The sequence below is a fragment of the Leptinotarsa decemlineata genome, unplaced genomic scaffold (assembly GCF_025532065.1).
Source record: "Leptinotarsa decemlineata unplaced genomic scaffold, Ldec_3_MD MMD2_tig00000035_RagTag_RagTag, whole genome shotgun sequence".
Lineage (NCBI taxonomy): Eukaryota > Metazoa > Arthropoda > Insecta > Coleoptera > Chrysomelidae > Leptinotarsa > Leptinotarsa decemlineata.
Genome location: NW_027412540.1, coordinates 269,157 through 290,349, shown reverse-complemented (window position 1 = coordinate 290,349; position 21,193 = coordinate 269,157). Strand labels below are relative to the sequence as shown.

At 34.8% G+C, this 21,193-nt stretch overlaps 1 protein-coding gene across 1 annotated transcript; it reads left to right on the top strand.

The window, feature by feature from the left end:
* Positions 1–4,070: 4,070 nt before the first annotated feature.
* On the top strand, positions 4,071–19,552 carry LOC141480945 (uncharacterized). Its single transcript, XM_074171691.1, has 2 exons — positions 4,071–4,393; positions 15,755–19,552. Exon 2 carries the CDS (start codon positions 17,243–17,245, stop codon positions 19,514–19,516), a length of 2,274 nt encoding a protein of 757 aa, XP_074027792.1. The 5' UTR covers positions 4,071–4,393; positions 15,755–17,242; the 3' UTR covers positions 19,517–19,552.
* Positions 19,553–21,193: the final 1,641 nt, after the last annotated feature.

Below are 21,193 nucleotides of genomic sequence, written 5' to 3'. Positions count from 1 at the left end.
CTATGGTCACAGTGTGTTCCAATCATTACCGACAAGTGGGTTTTTATGATTATCCAAAAAAAAGTCTTCAACTTTCCAGATGATGGTCCTGGGTTCTGTTTTGGTAGATGTCCATTATCTGCCATTTCTTGTAGAAAGTGTCATTTCATCCAGTTCCAATTCAAAAATATCCAAATTATTACCTATTCTGAATGATAAAAAATACATTGATCATTGGGTGAAAATACTAAAGGAACGTTGATAAGTGTATTATTTGCTCTTCAACTGAGTGTCAATTTTTAGTGGTTCAAACCAAAAAGTAATAATTATGTTCTGTATCAGTGTGTGCAGAATTATCAACTACTCAACATTATATATCATAACTGTAATAATATCTTTGTGCATTATGCAACAATCTGGAATTACCTCATGTAAAAACCGGTGGAATTAAAATCAAAACTATCGGTGTAAAAACTTAAACCGCCTTTTCCTTCTGATATGAAAGAAAATAACAAACTTTAACTATATTCTATTCATCCCAATATGCCACTAAAGTGCTGCAGATGTATGAATGTTGTGGGAAATGAGGCGTATTTCGAGTGTGATTCCTGTTAACTCGAATTCACTCTGCTCTGTATTATCAGCCTCCGAAATCAAGTATATGCAACTGTAAAATAGGGCCCTCCGATTTTAATGCAACGATTGGAGCTGTGGCCTGCAGCAGATTCCTGCTATAGGTAATTCACTCTCAGATCTAAAAAACGAAATTGAAGCCCTGAAGAACAAGCAGCAGATTCCGGAACCTCCCGCCCTTCAAATGAGTAAGTGATGCCGAAATCGCAGATCGGGAATGCAGAAAAAAAATGTGATTATTTTTAACCTTCCTGAAAATCGAAATAACCGAGAAGATAAATTAGCCTGCACCGAAATTATTGAAGGTTAGGATAGGTTAGGTCTGAAGTCGGTGGATCTATTCGACCCTTCACTGCAATCCGCAAGGGTTTATTGTGGCTCACACCTAATCATACTCGGCCAAATAAACCCAGCTTCCTAACGAAGCCGATTAGTTTGTATGGTGAGTGGTCTTTCATGTCAGATGGTACGGCTTTGCCGAACTCTAAGAACCTAATTTGGTTCCCAGCGGGGCAGGCACAAAATATATGCTCTGCTGTTTCATCATTTTCCAAACAGAGGCGACACACACTGTCTTCCGACAGTCCAAGTATCTGCATATGATGATTCAAATGACAGTGATCTGTAAAAAGGCCTGCTAGACATCGTAGTTCATTCCTACTGTAGTCCAACATCTGTTTGGTATCAAGCTTCGAAGGGTGAATAAACGCCTTGGAGTGAGCCAATTCTGGAAGATTCTGCCAGAAGTCCATAAATCTTCTCGCCATCCAGGTGTTCAAAGTTTATTTGGCAAAGCCTAAAGCGATGTCAATGACAGGTTCTGGTCCGATGAAACTGCTTGCAGCACTCTCCTTTGCAAGGGAATCAGCAGCTTCGTTGCCTTCCAGGCCAGTATAGCCAGGAGTCCACACCACAGACAATCTGTAAAGTCTTCCTATCGAGGAGAGTCGTTTTTGGCAATTTGCCAATTTAGAAGTTGCTCGGTAGGAGCCAAGAGCTATTTTTTTATTGACTTGTGTGTGAGGTTGGATTTATCCAATATCTTCGCACACAATTCGATAGCGGAAATTTCCGCTTGAAATACAGTCGCATAAGTTCCTAAGCAGATAGATATATCTGTCCTGGGTTTGCGACTAAAAACACCTGCACCAGAACCGGAAGGTGTTTTTGATTCATCTGTGAAATTATTAAATGTATAAATCCTAATATTGGCCAAGATGATGTGAAGATGTTGCGAATTCTGTCTGTTTAAAAAATCTGTTTTTCCTTTAATCAGCTGTCGCTTCCATACGAACGACAACTCTCAGAAGTTAAGAAACTTGTGCGAGCTAAGGACTAACGAGGTCTTACCTTAGTAAATAGGCTGCAGGAATTCTAAAAGTTTTCTTATGGAGATTAACATGGGAAAACGGCTAAGGTCCATTCTGGCGTTTTTGGTTCCTTTCAAGGTCACGCGTACGGCAGAGAATCGAGCAGCGTCATCGCGGTTTGGAAGATAACGATTCGAGTGCATTTGGAATGAGCACAAATACAGGGTATTGAAGAAAAAAAAACATGGTTGCCAGCGTTAAAGAAAAAAACATGGCGGCAATGTAACGGGCGTTGAGTGGAGTATACAGGGGTGCGTGAATATATATATATATATATATATAATTGAAGGAACATGACAGTTTAACGGGAATGTTATACTTCAACGCGCGATCCCTCGATGTGTGTACAGGGTGTCTCAAAGTACATCATTTAAGAAAAAAACGTGGTGGCGGACATTGAGCGGAATATAGAGGGTGTGTCAAAATACATAATTTAAGAAACATGGTAGTTTAACGAGGCTCTATCGTTTCAACGTATGATTCTTCAATTTATACAGAATTTCTCATTCAAGAAAGAAACATGCCAGGGGGGACTATCCCAATGAGAAACGTTGGGAAATGGTGGAGTGGGGGTAAATAAAACACGCGGGAGGGTAATATTTGTCAACGTAATAGAAAAAAACATGGTTGCCATACAGGACGCCTCATCGTTTGAGAAAAAAAAAACATGTACATATACAAATACGTCAGCGTGGAAAATAACGGTATAATAGTAATAATGAATGAAAAAATTGAATCGAAGGAAAAAACATGACCACGGGCGTGGAAGAAAAAAAAACATGTCTGTCATCAAAATATACAGGGTGTCTCAAATTAAGTCATTCAAGAAAGTATGACGGGGCTCTATTGTTTCAGCGTGTGATTCTTCAATATTTATGGGGTTCTATCGTTTTGTCGTGCGATTCTTTAATGTGTATAGAATGTCTCACCCAAGAGGTAGATGTGACGTGTGTGATAGTTATACGATGCAATATATATATATATATATATATATATATATATATATATATATATATATATATATATATATATATATATATGTTTATATGAGGAAGAAGTGTATATGAAGTCAGCGTGGAGTAGAGAACAAACAAAGATTGCAGTCAAAAGGGCACTAAACCACATTTTCGTTATTAATGATAGTCTCATAGTACGTCAAATGAAAGGAGAAGAAATGTAGAATTTATCGACAGAGAAAAAACAAAGATTGCGGTCAGAAGGGCACTAAGCCACATTTTCGTTAACCAAGTTAGCATCATCAGGAAGAGTCAACCAGATAAAAGTGAACATAATAGAAAAATTCATATAGGGTGTCGTTTGAGAAGGAAAGTCTCATTTCTTCTAAAAACCCATATGATTTGCATTGTAATGCGTCACAGGAAATGATGCAGAAATGACATGAGAATCGCTTCAAAAAAATGTCAGAAATTTAGCGCGATAAATCATTCATTTATGTCGCGATTATCACATAAAATATTTCGCAAAATTTCAATGCGTTGAAGCAATCAATTCAGACAGTCTAATCGCTTCGAAAAAACGTTATTTTTGCCACACATTTTCCAAAACCGATTTTTCGGTTTCAATCAATTTTCGTCTGAAAATACAGCCAATAAAATTCATATTTGTTATTGATATAGAGCAAGAAATTTATGTTAGGTTCATTGTGTGAAGAAGATATATGACAACGGTGCATATGTTTCAGAGCACTTCATGTCATGTTTTATGAAACATGGCGTCTTAGATTAAGGAAATTTTCGATTGATTTTTTTACAGAAGAAACGTATACAAGGCGTATCAAAATACTTTTTGACAATACCTGATAGTGAGTAAAACAATGCAAAATACGCGTATATAGAGTGGCTTAGTGCTTCAAAAAACGTCTCAAACAAATAACGCATGACGGAAAGATCGAAAATCGTTTATGATATGAACTAGAACCGATTTTTCTGATAGAATAAAATATAATTTATTTTTTTTGTTGATAGAAGATCAAATCGAAGATGTATTTTTCATCAACACTATGATTTTATATTTCCATTTTATATGTTCAAACCATCGATTGGTAAATATATTATTTATAGTGAAATCGTATTTATCATTCGACGACTTGGGAAATTGAAATATCGAGTAGTACGTCTTTTTATATATAGCTTCCGTTTGAAAATTGATTGGAAACCAGATCGTTATTTAGGATGTTTCGCTAATAAACTTGGCAACATGTATTTATGCATATATCTGGGGTCTGAAGTCACTTATCGCTAAAGAATTATTTATGGCTATAACTATTTCCTGTTGACGCGTATTGAGAAACCCTTTTAATTCGAGTGACTTGTGTGTGTGTGTGTGGGTGTGCATTAGTGACATATCCAAAAACATATTTGAGGTGAAATCCAAAGAATAAAATATTAGAAGTGAGTAGATTTATATTTACTCTTATTGATACACTACAAATGCTATGGTGAAAATTTTATGAGAGAGGAGTAAAATTGTTATCATAATTATGGAGGTGGTTAGAATTTTTCATAATAATGAGACCAACCTACTGATTGGATATGAAAACCACAAAAGTTGTAAGAAATAACATTTTGAATATTCCAAGTGTAGATAGTAGTTGAAAAGTAACAACAAAAAAACTATAGAATTCAACACTATTCAAGAATTCCAATACAAAATTAATTGGTGAAGAAATCAACAACAAGACTTATGAAAAGTTTTTCAAAATTCTACTACAAAATAGGGAGTTGAAGAATAGTAAAATAAATTTCTGTAGATACTTGTTGAATGTTTCTCACTAGGAGATCTAATATTCTAGTACAAGATTTATGGTGTGGAAAAAATATGGAAGCTACAGCTAATTTTATAAAAAATCCACAACCAAATTTATGAAAATTGATTTAAAAAATACAAGTTGGAACATTCTTCAACAATTAAAATACGAAAATTGTAAAAAAGTGTTTTCCCAATTGAATGTTTTGAAAATTGATTGATTCAATTCTCGTCGTGGTAATAGCTGTAGAAGTAGTTGTTTTCTGACGAGTTTTCACCATAATAGGTGTATATGAGAATTAAAAAAATGTGTTTATTATTACAAAAGAATTTTTGTTTATTTGACAAAACTTTATGAAAATTAAGTATTATGAATGATCACGATGGAAAATGTTTTCATTATAAAGTTCAGAAACACGTATATTTTTTCGCCACACCAAATGGAATTCGATCTATATAGAATTCTCATTATAGTATCTACGATATTAGCATATATTTTGATTAGAGTTGTTCAGGAAATAGTTATGAAATTTAATATGAAATTTGGTTCAAATAGTTGAATATTCAGAAATTCTCGTTTCATTTCACATTTCAAGTCGAGAATGAAATATGATATTGGGAAGTATGAGGCGGATAATTGTCACGGTTATTAGGTCATCTACATAAAAAACGAATTGATACACTACAAATACTATGGTGAACATTTCACGAGAGAGGAGTCAAACTATTATCATAATTATGGAGGTGGTGATGAAGTGGTAGAATTTTTCATAATAATGAGACCAACCTTCTGATTGAATATGAAAACCACAAAAGTTGTAACAAGTAACAATTTAAATGTTCCAAGTGTAGATAGTAGTTGAAAAGTAACAACAAAAAACAACATACAAAATTATTTGGTGTAGAAATCAACAAGACTTGTAAAACGTTTTTTAAAATTCCACTATAAAATAAGGAGTTGAGGAATAGTGAAATAAATTTCCGTAGATACTTGTTAAATGTTTCTCACTAGGAGATCCAATATTATAGTACAAGATTTATGATGTGGAAAAAAATATGAAAGCTACAACTAATTTTATAACAAATTTCACAACCAAATTTATGAAAATTGATGGAAAAAATACAAGTTGTAACATTCTCCAACAATTACAATACGAAAATTGTAAAAATTTTTTGCCCTATTCCACTACAGAATGTTTTGAAAATTGATTGATTCAATTCTCGTCGTGGTAATAGCCGAAAAAGTAGTTGTTTTCTGATGAGTATTTACCATAATAAGCGTATGTTGTAGGTATATATGAGAGTTAGAAATGTTATTATTATTACAAAACAAGTTTTGTTTATTTGAGAAAAAATCTATGAAAACAAAGTATTATGAACGCTCATGAGCAAAATGTTTTCATGATAAAGTTTAGAAACAAACGTATATTTTTTCGCCATGATTGACTGCAAACATTATCCGGTTATAACTGTTAAAATGTATGTATTGAATCATATTCCAACTTGAAAATATTATAATCGCACTCAGATGAGATGCATACGCTATATTTAGAATTGTAGCAGTTTAAATATTTTGTCTCAATCAATTGGGCTGTTGTTTGTATACTAATTAAAGTCATATATTTGAAACATTTTTCGAAGTAATTTTTTATCACGTTGAAAGTTATAGCTATGAGTCATTAGTTGGGTACTCATTTAACAACGAATGATTATACAGTGCAGGGAGTTTTACTGTTCTAATACATCAGAGAAGAAAATTTTATTGAATTTAAGGTACATTTATAACTTTCATATACAGATAGCAGTTTGAAAAATTGTTCATCAAACTTCAGCCTGGCATTGTTGAAAACTGATTTGATAATTGAATAAATATTAGAAAAAATCGTGGCAAAATGTCTATTGCTCACACAACTCAGCTACAGTCTCCAATATATGCTCAAATGTTTTTGTGTGAACACATATTTTTCCGTCGCAGACAAATGTACGTGAAATGTCACGACACTTTGTTGAAGCAAACAAGAAAAATAGGAGACTTTGTTTATCAACCCCCACATATTGAAAGCATGAATATGGTATTTCGCAAGAATCGGTTTTTATATATTTTTATAGTATAAATCTTGGTATTATGGTAGGTTACAAGGATCAATTACGTAGGTAGGGGAATTATTGCGTACCACTTTTTAGAATGTTGCTAGGTTTTAGACGAAAAGAGAAATGAAAATTTATATCTTCTTTACCACTTTTATTTGTAACTTGTCACCTCACAAACCACAAGAGGAGACTAAATCATCTGTCGGTAACAAATAAGACAGATGGGTATCCGCGGCTAAGCTAAACAGTGGAGACGGGAGTGGGTTAAACAACTTAGCAAATTTCAAATAGATCTTAATGGACGCCAGGTAAATTTAATCCTCCAGATACCCTAATTAACTCACAATATCAATAACTTACCAATTAATATTGGAAATAAAAGATAAAGATCCCCAATATGATTTATTCAGTAATCCTAACTTACATGGATTAACCAACAACGCTTCTAAGACAACAATGCAATATTCACACTACTACGCGATGTTCAAATGACAATACAAGAGCGCGGTGTATATAACCACGAATTCAATCAGCCATAAATTACGGTAGTAACGACGCTCAAAAAAACTACAATACGTCGAGTAAAACTACCACGAAAATTGAGTAGGTGAAATCGTAAATACTAGTATCGGATGGTATGACAAACTCGTTTGCGTCGCGTGAGCTCAGGCGTAGGCGCATCGGTGTCAATCAGCAATCGTGAAAGGAAGAAAATACCTCAATTTCCGTTTCACAAATGCATCACTATATCAATCAGGTATAAATAAACAAACACTATATCAAACAGGTATCAATAAACATAAGGGCAACAATTATTTAAATAACTCAGTATAGCACAAATATTCAAATAAATCAATTATAACTTGCGTGCTCCTTTTGGGCCACCCGGTAGTTCGACGGAGGTGGTTCACCCTGTAGTACGGGGGAGATGGATCACCCTGTAGCACCACCTAGATAGATCACCCTGTAGCACCACCAAGATAGATCACCATGTAGGGCACAACAAGCTGGACCAGTAATGGAACACCAAGTAAGATCCAGGAAGAAAATAGGAAAAAAACCCTTAAAGAAGAAAAAAAAAAGGAAAACAGGAAGACAGGAAAACAGGAGAACAGGAAAAAAACACAGAAAAAAAAGGAAAGAAGAAGAAAAAAACCCTACGGAAGAAAATTCTCAATCAGAATCAGATAAAAACAAGGTGAGATTCAACCCCCATTCAATAGGGACTATTTGACTAATCAATACCCCTGGTATATTGGGTGCCCTGTATAACCATATGACTCGTAAAAATCAAAACAATTGAATGAGTGTTGAAACCTCTCTTCAATACTAATATTCAGTTGAGATATAACGATGGAATCAGAAATTACTAAAATAATCAAAAACACATTCAATGGTAAAACTCTTACCCTGGCCAAGGGGTTTTCTATACGTTTCTTCGTGTGCGGTGCTCTGCACGGAAGTCCTACTGTAACTTGATGAGTGACTAAGGGCCTTCTGTTTCTTATGAATCTAGAGACGAGAAACGAAGGTTGTAGAATTGAAGAGGTGATATCATAGCTAAGACCACATGAGAGATGCGACAGTGATTCAGACATACCTAATTTCGGAAATCCTTCCACCTGGCACGAGTTCGGTAACCACCACAAAAAAGAGCTTAAGTTTCAGACTGCAAATATCCACACCAAAATGACCAATCAGTCTTTCACTATACAATCCTGACTTGTAGAAATAATCACCGTGAAGGATGGCACAAATACAACCAAATATATCCTACAATCAGTCTGATGGTACGTTCAACTCCGAACCAAGCTCATCGAAAGCCAACTTCCGAATACTAAGACACTGCCACCTCTGACAGCTAACCAGTTGTTGCCACAGTGCGTCCAATCTACACAACAAGCACCAAGGGGGCGCTGTGCACAACATCATAAATCTATCAATTCCTCCACAGCCACTTGAGACAATATCAACAAGTCCATGACCCATCAAAACTCCTTCTCAAAGCAATGCAACCCTAAAACAACCCTTGACAACTTGAGTAACCGATCAATCCTCCACCCGTGAACAACTGTAGAACTAGTTCGGTGTAGTTCGTCGGAACGACACTACGAAAGTTCGGCGGATGTCAACCAACAGCTGTCTCTTAACCTTGTATATTAGAACGTTTACAAAAGTATTCACTCCAACCTATTTTCAACTATTTACCAATCCTTATTCATGCGATGGAATAGAAACATATAAGGTAAGTCGACACATCCTTCCCTTTCAGTACAAATATTTAAGCATTCATATTATGCAGAATATTTACCGAAAATATCAAACAGTATTCAGAAACCCAGAGCTAACTAATATTGTTTTTCAGGCGATATGGCTCTAATATGTCAGTAAACCTTCTGGAAGTGATGAATAACAATCTATGCAAGAAATATTCTCGGAAAGGTATAGAGAATAAGGCAGGCAACGGCTGAAAAAATGATAGGTGAAGAAAACTGAGAAGCAAACAATAACAACTATTTCAAACTAGCGAGGAATTTCGGATCTCCAACGTTGATTGGCAATAGGAGAATGCGTAAGTACTGGTCAAAGCAGTTAGTCAGGGAGCATACATTTATTCTTATACATTTCAGGTATGGTTTTCTATGGAACGGAAGATTCCCATTACTATGATGTTGAATGAATAAAATCAACTTGTAACTGAATTACATTGTTAATATCCTTTGAATAAAGATCTTAGAAGGTAACGTAGTGTTTTGAAAGGTTACACAGGAGCAGTATTGATCTAGTGCTAAATTGAAACGTAACTAATGTTACTGCAGTTTCGTCCTATATGGACATTTTCAAACTTATACAATAAACATTTTTATAGTATAAATTATAGCATTTTGATATGCCTCAAGGTTCAATTACATCGGTGAATTGTGATGTGCCAGTTTTCATTATCTTTTTTATAAATTACAAGCGCGGTATACCCAAAGGCTCAGTTTCACGAATATTTTATAGTATAAATTATTTCATTTTCATATGCAGCAAGAATAAATTACATAGTTGAATTATAGTGTACCATAGTAGTTTCGAAAATATTAGGTTATAACTTTTGATGGGGACTGGGAAGGGATAAAAGATACAAATAAAAAAAGCAGGGGGGATTCCTTGATAATTGAACAAGTAACCAAAATGTTATAACTTTGATGAAGACTTAAATAGAATTCGAAACGATGTGTGCTGATGATGAAGAAATAACAAACATGTTGAAACTCTCATAAAGACTTTGATAAAGTTTGAAACTGTGTACTCTGACGATTAATAAACCAAAATAATGGGGCTGTTACTGAGGAGTGGGAAGTGAAAAATGTGAAATGTAAAAGCACAAATATTTATTAAAAATTCAACAGAGGAAAGGAACATTGCAAATATTTTTCATGTGTATATGAAATAATTTTTATCGCTATTTAGTTTACGCTTTGCGCAGTATGGGTTGGTTCGGCGTACTAAGTTTTTTCGTGCAATTTTTTTGCAATTTGAAAAGTCAGAATTAAGACATTATTACTCTTAGTATCCATGAGACAATTGTATCATTTTGTCATCAAGAACTTTTATATTCAGCACTTTTACACAGCGACGACAAAACGTGTTTCACAAATCCATTAGGTAAATTCGAAAACTTCAGGTTTTTTTTAAATGTGTTAGAAGAACCTACCTTTCCCTCATAAAAGTCAGGTATAAATAATGATTTTCATCCACCTTTCCCTGATAAAAGTCAGGTATAAACAGTGGTTTTCATCCAGAGAAATTGTTACTTGAAGTTTATCAAAGAACTGCCCACACAGCACTAGATATTCATGGAATATTTACTGTATATCATAAAACGAACGTATATATTCCAAATATTCATAGAATATTCTTGGAATATATACATGCCTTTAGAATATTCATAGAATATGCTTGAATGAATATGGCAGGATTATTCCCGAAAGAATGTGCATAGAATGTCTATAAATTGATTATTCTCCCTTGAATATTCTAAGAATATTGTCGATCGAATATACCATATGGTATATTCTTAGAATATATCCCCACGGTATATTTTGGAATATTCTATACAATGGAATTTTGAATTATCTTATAATAACGTATTCAAATAATTCAATATTATTAAAAACAAAAATATTTGAAGATCTTAATCGAATGCATAATTTAATGTACATAACCCTGATAGTGTTAACCAGTTTTTGAACTCAACGCGAAGATTCTGGATGAATTGCTCCAACAGCAACTGTTGGAAACGACAAAAAAATTTGAATGGGCCAATAAATGAACCAATTGCATCAATAAATTGTATTTGAAATTATTTAATTACAAAGCGAAAAATCGTGGAAACAGAGAAATGGGGAAGTGAAGAATTGGAGTAAACGTTTCTCATTGGTCAATTGAAGTGTAGCGCGCGACAGTCGAATAAGCTCTGTAAAAGCGGCTGTCCCTTAATGCATGGTACATTTGCGTTAAATTCGAAATTTGATTCAACATGGCGGTTGACGTGGAAGGTTTGCGTGTGTAATGCATGGTGTGTTGGTGTTTTTATCAAAGTATAATTCTGTCACGTTCAGTGTACCATTTATAATTTGGGGTTGTCCAATTTGCAGTACAGCGAATAGTTTGATTTTGGATCTTCAAACAGGAGAGTTGCATATATTCAGTCTTCAAGAAAAGTAAGTAAAATGCAATAGTATCGATAGTAAAGTCATGGTGATTAACCTACTATACCTCATTTTAGGTTCGAGGAGAGTTGGTGTGTGGGATTTGTTGGTTTGACTAAGTACATGTTTGAACTAGAGTGATTTCAGTTGTGTATCTTCAATAAAGAAAAGTAAGTGAATGACACATTCTTTTGTAACATTTGTTTTCATAATTTTTATCACTCGTTTTCAAGATAGTATCAAATTGCCCAAAAGGAAACAGAGTGGTACCTGGTACAGGCAGGTGCGCCACGGAACTGAAAACGTAATGAGTACTTTTCAACAAGACAATGCAAGTTGCTCTCCAAGTCATAAAATGTTGTAAATGTTCATGAGTAGGTAACGTATGCGGAAAATATCTATTTGATTTTTATTCCAGTTATATTGTGCCACTTTCAAATAGTACTAATGAACGTTAATGTACATTTTGTTACAGGTATTACTATTGAAACACTGGCTGATGCATTATTGGACAAATATAAGGAAAACTATTCTGGTGAGCAAAGTTTGGATAACTTTAAGTAAGTGAAATTCATTGAAGAACCCATTATACCACTCATTTTAAATACTTCATTTGTGGGTTTATTTTTTTAAGTGAGAAACCTAACCTAACCTATTTCTTGATGTGATACACTTTTTCTTTTTTAATGAAATGATATATTTATTATTTATTATTATTAGTGCTGATGAATTCACAGAGTTGTTATTTTAGTATATTTTTTGGTATACATTCGTTTGATAGTAGGAACATCCTAATTTGAATACATTTCTAATATTTGTAATGTGACAGTATTCAGTGAATAAATATTTTGAATTAGAGATTTTTTATTTTTAATATTGGTTGAAACGTCAAATATTTCACTGTATATTGTTTTTAAAATATATTTGTTTATGAATATTATGTGTTTTATTACTTGTGTGAATCTTGCATCAAAATGCAATATACACATGCCTAATAGCGGTCACTCGTCACATTCTTGGAATATTCCAAAAATTCCTAGAATATTCATAAAATATATTTAAAGAATATTCTATGGTGTTTCTCTATTGTATATTCCTACAATAAACTAAGAATATCCTGAATATTTTATGAATATTCCTCGGGTTCTATTCCTGGAATATTCTTAATAGAATATACCTTAGATATTCTAAGAATATTATAAGATATTCCAAGATTATTCCCAAGGAATATTCTTAAAATATATCAAAGGTTCGCCAGGAGCACTTCCAGGGAATATTCTCCAGAAGATATATATATCCATGGCATATTCATAGCATAATACAATATCCCTAAATGTATATTCATGAAATATACCTGGAATATCTATTGCTATGTGGGTGTATTTTTTCTAGTTGTTTATATGTATACACATCCTTTTAGCTAACGATTATTCAAGGCAATTTTGAAAAACTCAAAATTTGGGCATGATACTATCCATATGAAGTTGTATTTCGATACAAAATTTTTCATTGTCTAGTTCAAACAATTTTATTGAATTATTTTCACTCCAACAAGTCTATATGCGTAATTGCACCAAAGTTGTGTTTCAATGCACTATTTTCTCTCTGCTTCGTTCGAAAATTTCTATTGTTGACTTCCATTCATATGAAATCGTGTTTCAATAAATTTTTTATCGTTTAGTACGAGTTCAATCTGTCATACAATATTTTTGTTTGTTTAATTAAAAATTGTCTAAGATGTCGCATTGAAGTGAAAAATATATAGCATGACCTTTTAAAAAAGTGTATACAGGATGTTTCATTGACGTTTGTTAAAAGAAAAATTATACAAGGTGTTTCAAAGTATAATACAATAAAATGATAATATAAGATGACGCGGATCTCAGTTTTCAACGTGCGATCCCTCAATGTATACATGATGTCTCAAAATGCATCATTCCAAAAAAACATGCCTGCATTAACGTGTTCCAAAAAACAAGGCGACTGGAGTGTGACGGGAGCCTTAATTTTCAACGTGCAATCCCATTGAAATAAACGAAGTATACAGGACGTCTCATTGAGAAGAAAATCATATACAGAACGTTCCAAAAAACAAGGCGACTGGAGTTTGATGAAAGCCTCAGTTTTCCGTGTACAATCCCATTGAAAAAACAATGTATACAGGCCGTCTGCAAAAAACATGGCTACTGGAGGATGACGAGGACCTCAGTTTCGAACGTGTGATCCCTCAATACAAAATTTTTCTCCGCTTCATTCAAAATTTTAATTGATGTCCATTCAGATGAGCTCATGTTTTAATACATTTTTTCATCTTTAGTAAGCAGAGTTCATTCTTACATCCATTTTTTGTTTGTTCACTTCAAAACATTTTTATTGATATATGTCACTACAAAAACTACAAATATACACAATATATTCTCTGAATGGAAACCTTCAACTAAAAGGACTAATTGTACTGAATATTAACTTGCGATTCGAAATAACATTCCCTAATGAGTTTTGAATAATTATGTTAGCATACAACGTTGATCAATAATTTTTATATCTGATTTAAAAAAAGGGGTTGGTGAGTGTGCATTCACAAATGTTGAGAAAAGTAAAACGTTTTCCGCTATGCATCCTCATTATTTGAAAAGAGGTTGTTGGTAAAAAAACTATGATTGGAATAAAACACATTTCAAATGAGCAATATTTAATATCTATTGAATACAAGAGGGCCTCTACATAGTCTATGAGTCATGATTATTTCATTTTCTCTTTTGAAACTGCTTGACTTCGAATTACCCTGTTGTTCTACGTCATCAACATAACTGTGAGCTTTTATATTAGTATTCTTTATGCGCTGCTCACTGTGGGTTTTGCGTTGAGTATTCCTTCTTCTTTTTGGTGGAAACAATAATGAAATGATGTTTCGATACTTCCATGAGCGGTTGGCGTTCACAGGTCCATTGGATTTATATCTATGTTTGTGGGCATTGGTGATCCTTAAAATATTTTTGTATACAATCAAGTCTTTAGCTGTATAATGTCGAGGAACACGTTTCAATAATAGTTGAAGTAGTCCTTGCGTAAGATTGAAATGTTCGTTTTTTATAACAAGTTCATCGTTTTCATATTGTACAGGGGTATCTCCAATAACATATCCATTTTCGAAACGGAGCCCATATATATCAGATTCGATCGTTCTTTGGTGTTTTGAAATCCCCTTTTGTTGGGGAACTGGTTCCTTCACCGCGCATTTATTGAATTATTCTCATTGAACAAGTCTATACATGCGTAACCGCCACATACTTAACCAACTGCGCTTAGTGAAACTGATACTTAGTACGTCGAACCAAGCCATACTGCGCAAAGCGTACCTGCGCAACACCAAACTATACCGCGCTCGTTGGTCGTTTAATCTCGACAAAGTCTGAATATCGTTAGGAGAAAACCACTCCCACCTACGAGCATTCAATTACATCAAATTATAAATTCAAGTCAATTATTATATCTCATATCCCACTCAAGAGGGAGTAAAAATGCGAAAATATTAATTTTCAATCATAATTATCGTTCTGCAAAGGCATTGGTTCAATGAATCTCCTTATCTACATGTTTATATTCTTACAGTGTAATTTCATAGGAATGATATTAAAATTTTTGTCAAGTTATTGAAAAAAAAACTCTAATATTTTTATATTTTTTATTATGGATATCTAAACATTGGACACATCATTATACCCCAATATATACAACCACATTTTTCAAATAAAAATTCAGATTCCTTATTACTGCAAAAAGCTGAATATTCTTCATGATTCTTAATGTGAGCGATAAGTTTTGTAGCATATCCGTTTCTGCGGTACTCCTCCAACATATGAATATAATTGAGAGTTTTCGGGTTAGAATGTTTTTTCAAAGGGTCGAAATCCATGGTTGACAGCAGCGCAAATGCTATTGGTTTATCGTTGACGTAAATAATGTAACAGGAGATTGTTTTATCACAATACCACTGTCGAATCAAATCACTTTTAATATTCAACTGTCTAATTTTCTTAGCAGCTTGATGTCCGAAAAATAACCGTATTGCTTCCATCTTCGATAATAGCTGGGTATGAACTGGATGATGCGGATTTTATTTATGAAATAAACCCTCAATTATCAGCTGCTTTGCGCTATTCATTAGTCTTCTTCAGAACGTTGAACGTTCAACACTTAACTTTTTTGTAATTACAGCATGTCAATGTTTGCTGATCTTGTGCGATATATTACCACCATCCTCGGGCTCATAACCCCAAATTATGATGATAAGATTGCTCAAGAGGGCCTTGACGAGTGTACCAAGGGTATGAGGAGGATTCGCAAAGCGATGAAGAATGCAACTTCTGTGGGGGAGAAGCAACATTTAGAAGCGTGTTTGAGGAACATCACAACGATGCGTAATGAATTCAAAGATATGCAGAAAAGGGGGCAGGGCATTCTTCTCGACATGAAACAGCATGGAATCGTGTTCATTGGGATGACACCAACTCAGCCTTCAGTAGCCGAATCCGGTCTGGCGTAATCTCAAATCTTAAACATAAGGACCCGAGGTCTTTCTTGATTGACTCAAATGCTATCTTTAAACGCCGCATTCATGATGCCCTCAAAAAGGATGAATTTGTGAAAGTTAATATGATTTTCTGTGGTGAATTTGAAATAGCGAAAGGGGCGCAAGTACTACGAGATCACAAGTATTTCACCACCTCTAACTGTCCAATTTACCGAGACACCAATCTGGATGAATGGTTCCAACATAACATTATTGAGCCAATAATGAAAGATCTCGAGGAGTTCCAAGAACGTGATTCCGGCTGGGCGCTGAAAAAAGTGGTTAATCTGGGTATTAACATCAATAAGTTTACTCCTCAGATTGGCTCGTCCTACATTGAGTTGCCACCTCAGATCCGAAAGAAGCATGCATGTATCAATATGATGACCAAGCTTGCTTCGCCTGGGCTGTCGTTTCTGCTATGTATCCGGCGCAATATGATTTGAATAAACTGTCATCCTACCTCCACTATTCAACGGTATTGAAGCTGAAAGGTATCCAGTTCCCTATAACTTTGAAGCAAATCCCCAACTTTGAGAAGCAGAATAACGTTTCCATCAATGTTTACATTCTTCAAAAGAAATGTAAAACATTCATTACCTTACCAACATATCTCACAATGGCAAAGAAAGATAGACATGTAAACTTACTGCTGATTCAAGACAATTATGATGAATCTGAAACTGCAGTCCGCTATCACTACTTATGGATAAAGAACTTATCAAGGCTCTTATCGAAACAGTTGAGTAAGGAATATGGTCAAAAGTACTTTTGTGATCGCTGCCTACATTACTTTCGATCCCAAGAGAAATTACAAAAACAGGATTGTGTGAAAATGAATGAAGCAGCTATAAAGATGCCAGAGCCTGAAAAAGATATTTTGAAATTTAAAAATTTCAAAAACAAAGAAAGGGCTCCATTCATCGTATACGCTGACTTGGAATCCATTCTGAAGCCTACTGATGATCCTAAAAAACTTCAACATCATATTCCGGCAGCTGTGGGTTACTACTTGAAGTGCTCATACGATGACACTCTATCATTCTATAGGGCATATCGTGGAGAGGATTGTATGCAATGGTTCGCTGATGAGATGAGTCAACTAGCTGTTTTGGTGTCCATTCGACATCGATATGACTGCAGAGCAAGAAGTTGAGTTTCGAAGAGCTACACACTGCCACATCTGCGATGAGCCCTTCACTCCCGAAGATAAAAAAATACGCGATCATAACCATCTCATACCATGTGATAATTATCGTGGCCCCGCGCACGAAGGGTGTAATATAAACTATAAGGACTCTCATTCTGTTCCTGTTGTTTTTCATAACTTTAGTGGATATGACGCACACTTCATCGTTGGAGACATCGCTACAAGAATGGCTGGAAAGGTTGATCTACTTCCGATTACCAAAGAAAAGTATATTTCCTATACAAAACACGTTGACGATACACCAATTCAATTCAGATTCATCGACTCGTTCCGTTTTATGGCTTCTTCATTAGATAAACTAGCATCGTATCTTCCAGATTTTCCCAATCTAAAGTCACAGTTTGCCGATGTGCCTATGGAACACTTCAAACTTTTAACGAAGAAAGGAGTTATGCCATATGATTATATAGATTCGTTTAGTCGATTCAATGAACCAGCTTTACCATCTCAGGATAAGTTTTATAATGAACTGGAAAATAAGCTCTGCCCCCGACGTTTTTATCAACGAGCTCAGGATGTATGGACCACCTTCAACTGCCAGAATCTAGGTGATTATGTGGACTTAGATATGAAGACTGATATTCTCCTGCTAGCTGATGTCTTCGAAATGTTCAGAACCTGCATCCTCAACTCACATAAACTCGATCCTGCACATTATTTCACGTTACCCGGCTACACGTGGGATGCTATACTGAAGTATACAGGGATTGAGTTGGAACTTCTCACCGATGTTGATATGTTTCTCTTTGTTGAGCGTGGAATACGAGGTGAGCTCAGCCAAGTTTGCTCAAAAAGAAGATCGCATGCAAATAACAAGTACATCAACAATTACGATCCTTGCAAACCAACAACATTCATGATGTACTATGATGTCAACAATCAGTATGGGTGGGCAATGAGCCAATATCTTCCATATGGAGGCTTTGAGTGGACAGATTCCAACATAGATATCACTCAAATTCCTGATGATGCCGATAACGGATACATTCTGGAAGTGGACTTGGAATATCCCCAGTATTTGCATGACAAACATAAAGATCTACCATTTTGCCCGGAACATATATGTCCTAAGACGAGAAAACCTCCAGTAAAAGCTAAACAGCTTTCAAAGTTGATGGCTACTTTACAACCGAAGGAGAAATATATCATACATTACAGAGCATTGAAGCAAGCTTTAGCTCATGGATTGATATTGAAGAAAATCCATCGAGTGTTGAAATTTAAACAAAGTCCATGGTTGAAGTCTTATATCGATTTAAATACAGAGTTACGCGCAAAGGCATCAAACGAGTTTGAAAAAAATTTATACAAGTTAATGAACAATGCAGTCTTCGGTAAAACTATGGAGAACGTTCGGAAAAGAGTTAACATCAAACTTCTCACCGAATGGAGTGGTAGATATGGAGCAGGAGCCTACATTGCTAAGCCTGAGTTTAAGTCTTGCATCATATTCAATGAAAACTTGGTGGCTGTTAAGCTTAATAAGCTGCAAATTTTCCTAAACAAGCCTATATATGTAGGACAGGCTATTTTGGATTTGGCTAAGACAACAATCTATGACTTACACTATGGATATATGATGGAGCGTTTCGGAGACGGCTGTACCGTTATGTATACCGACACCGATTCTCTCATATACGAGCTGCGACAAGACCCCTACGAGATAATGAAGCGAGACTGGCATCAACGCTTCGATACTTCGGATTATCCATCCAACAATCAGTTCAACGTTCCTTTGGTGAATAAAAAAGTGCTGGGTATGATGAAGGACGAGAACAATGGCGTACCGATGACGGACTATGTTGGACTTCGTTCTAAATTATATGCAACAAAGGTACCTACAACTGAGGGTGATTATGAGAAGGAAAGAAAAAAATTGCTGAATGAGGGATATGATGAAGATGAAATTGCGATGGAATTGAAGAATTTGGGGAGCACCAAGAAAGCGAAGGGAGTTAAAACATCGGTTGTGAAAACGACAATCACGTTTGATGATTATGAAGAATGTCTCAACAATTGGAAATGTATGAGTGTCACTCAGAGACTAATTCGCTCTGATAAATATCAAGTGCACTCCATCGTCCAGGAGAAGATCGCCCTTTCCCCTGAAGATGATAAAAGATATCTAATACCCGATTCTGATGAAACTTTACCATGGGGGCATTATTGCATAGCCGAAGAAATGGATATATCATAACTTTGTAAATTCATTAAAATAAAATGTATGATTTGATATTGACTATTTCTGCTCACTCCCGCAATGATAAATCTCTTTAAAAATCATTACTTCTCAAATGCTGGAAACGCCTGCATGTAAAACTTTTTTCAATCTCATTGGCCATGATGTAAATTCGATATTAGGTATTTCTGAACACTCCCCCTACGATGACAAAATTTAAGTATTAGTGCACAAGCAGTAACTTCAAAGACACTTTTTTTGTGGTTATGATATGCCTACTGGGGAAACTTCCACAATAAAAAAAAAGATAACGCATGCGCAGTCCTACCTCCTGGGTGATGTGGAAACGGACTTTGCAAATTGTCATCTTGGAGGAATGTACAGAATTTCTTATACTCAGTAAACTTCAACAGTTGTCATATACCTTCTTCACATAATGAACTTGACATGAATTCCTTGTTCTATATCATAATGTTTACGCGTATTATACATTGGTATTGGTATGCGTATTATGCAGGTATTGTCACAAAAGTATTTTGATACGCCTTGTATACGTTTCTTCTGTAAAAATAATCAATAAAAAATTTCCTTAATCTAAGACGCTCTGTTTCATAAAACATGACATAAAGTGCTCTGAAACATATGCACCGTTGTCATATACCTTCTTCATACAACTTGACATAAATTTCTTGCTCTATATCATAAGAACTTTTTCTCTTAATAACACGTCTAAAGAACTTCAGGGGTTCTGTTTCCTATTACAAACAGTTTACTGCCTTTCTGTTAGACGATATTCCTATTTTTTGAAAATATTTGATTAGCGAAACATCCTAAATAATGCTTTGAAGGAAATGATTTCGATATTTCGAATACTAAATTTGCATAGTAATTTTGAGATGAATTTTATTGGCTGATAGTCTGTATTTTCAGATGAAAATTGATTGGAACCGAAAAATCGGTTCTAGTTTATACCATAAACGATTTTCAATCTTCCTGTCATGCGTTATTTGTTTGGAAAATAACGTTTTATCGCGCTAAATCTAGGACATTTTTTTAAAGCGATTCTCATGTTATTTCTACCGCATTTTACGTGGCGCGATACAATGCAAATCATATGGGCTTTTAGAAGAAATGAGGGTTTTAAAAATGCATTATTTTCGATGCGATTAAAATGACAAAACTGAACATTTTATTGCATTATATCCTCCTAGATTCTCGTTACCTCGTTTCCTCGAAACCACATTTCCTTCTCAAACGACACCCTATATGAATTTTTCTATTATGTTCACCTTTATCTGGTTGACTTTTCCTGATGATGCTAACTTGGTTAACGAAAATGTGGCTTAGTGCCCTTCTGACCGCAATCTTTGTTTTTTCTCTGTCGATAAATTCTACATTTCTTCTCCTTTCATTTGGCGTACTATGCGTGATGATCCGACTATTATTAATAACGAAAATGTGGTTTAGTGCCCTTTTGACTGCAATCTTTGTTTTTTCTCTACTCCACGCTGACTTCATATACACTTCTTTCTCATATAAACATATATATATTGCATAGTATAACTATCACACACGTCACATCTACCTCGAGTTGGGTATTCCACAAGGTTTCGCTACGAGGTCTGAAAATGGCTAAGCTCCATAAAAAAGCATTGTATTTTGAGCCAGAATGTATATTCTGACATATTTGAGACA

Coding starts and splice junctions, on each gene's coding strand:
- LOC141480945 (XM_074171691.1), top strand. CDS start 17,243: ATGACTGCAGAGCAAGAAGTTGAGTTTCGAAGAGCTACACACTGCCAC.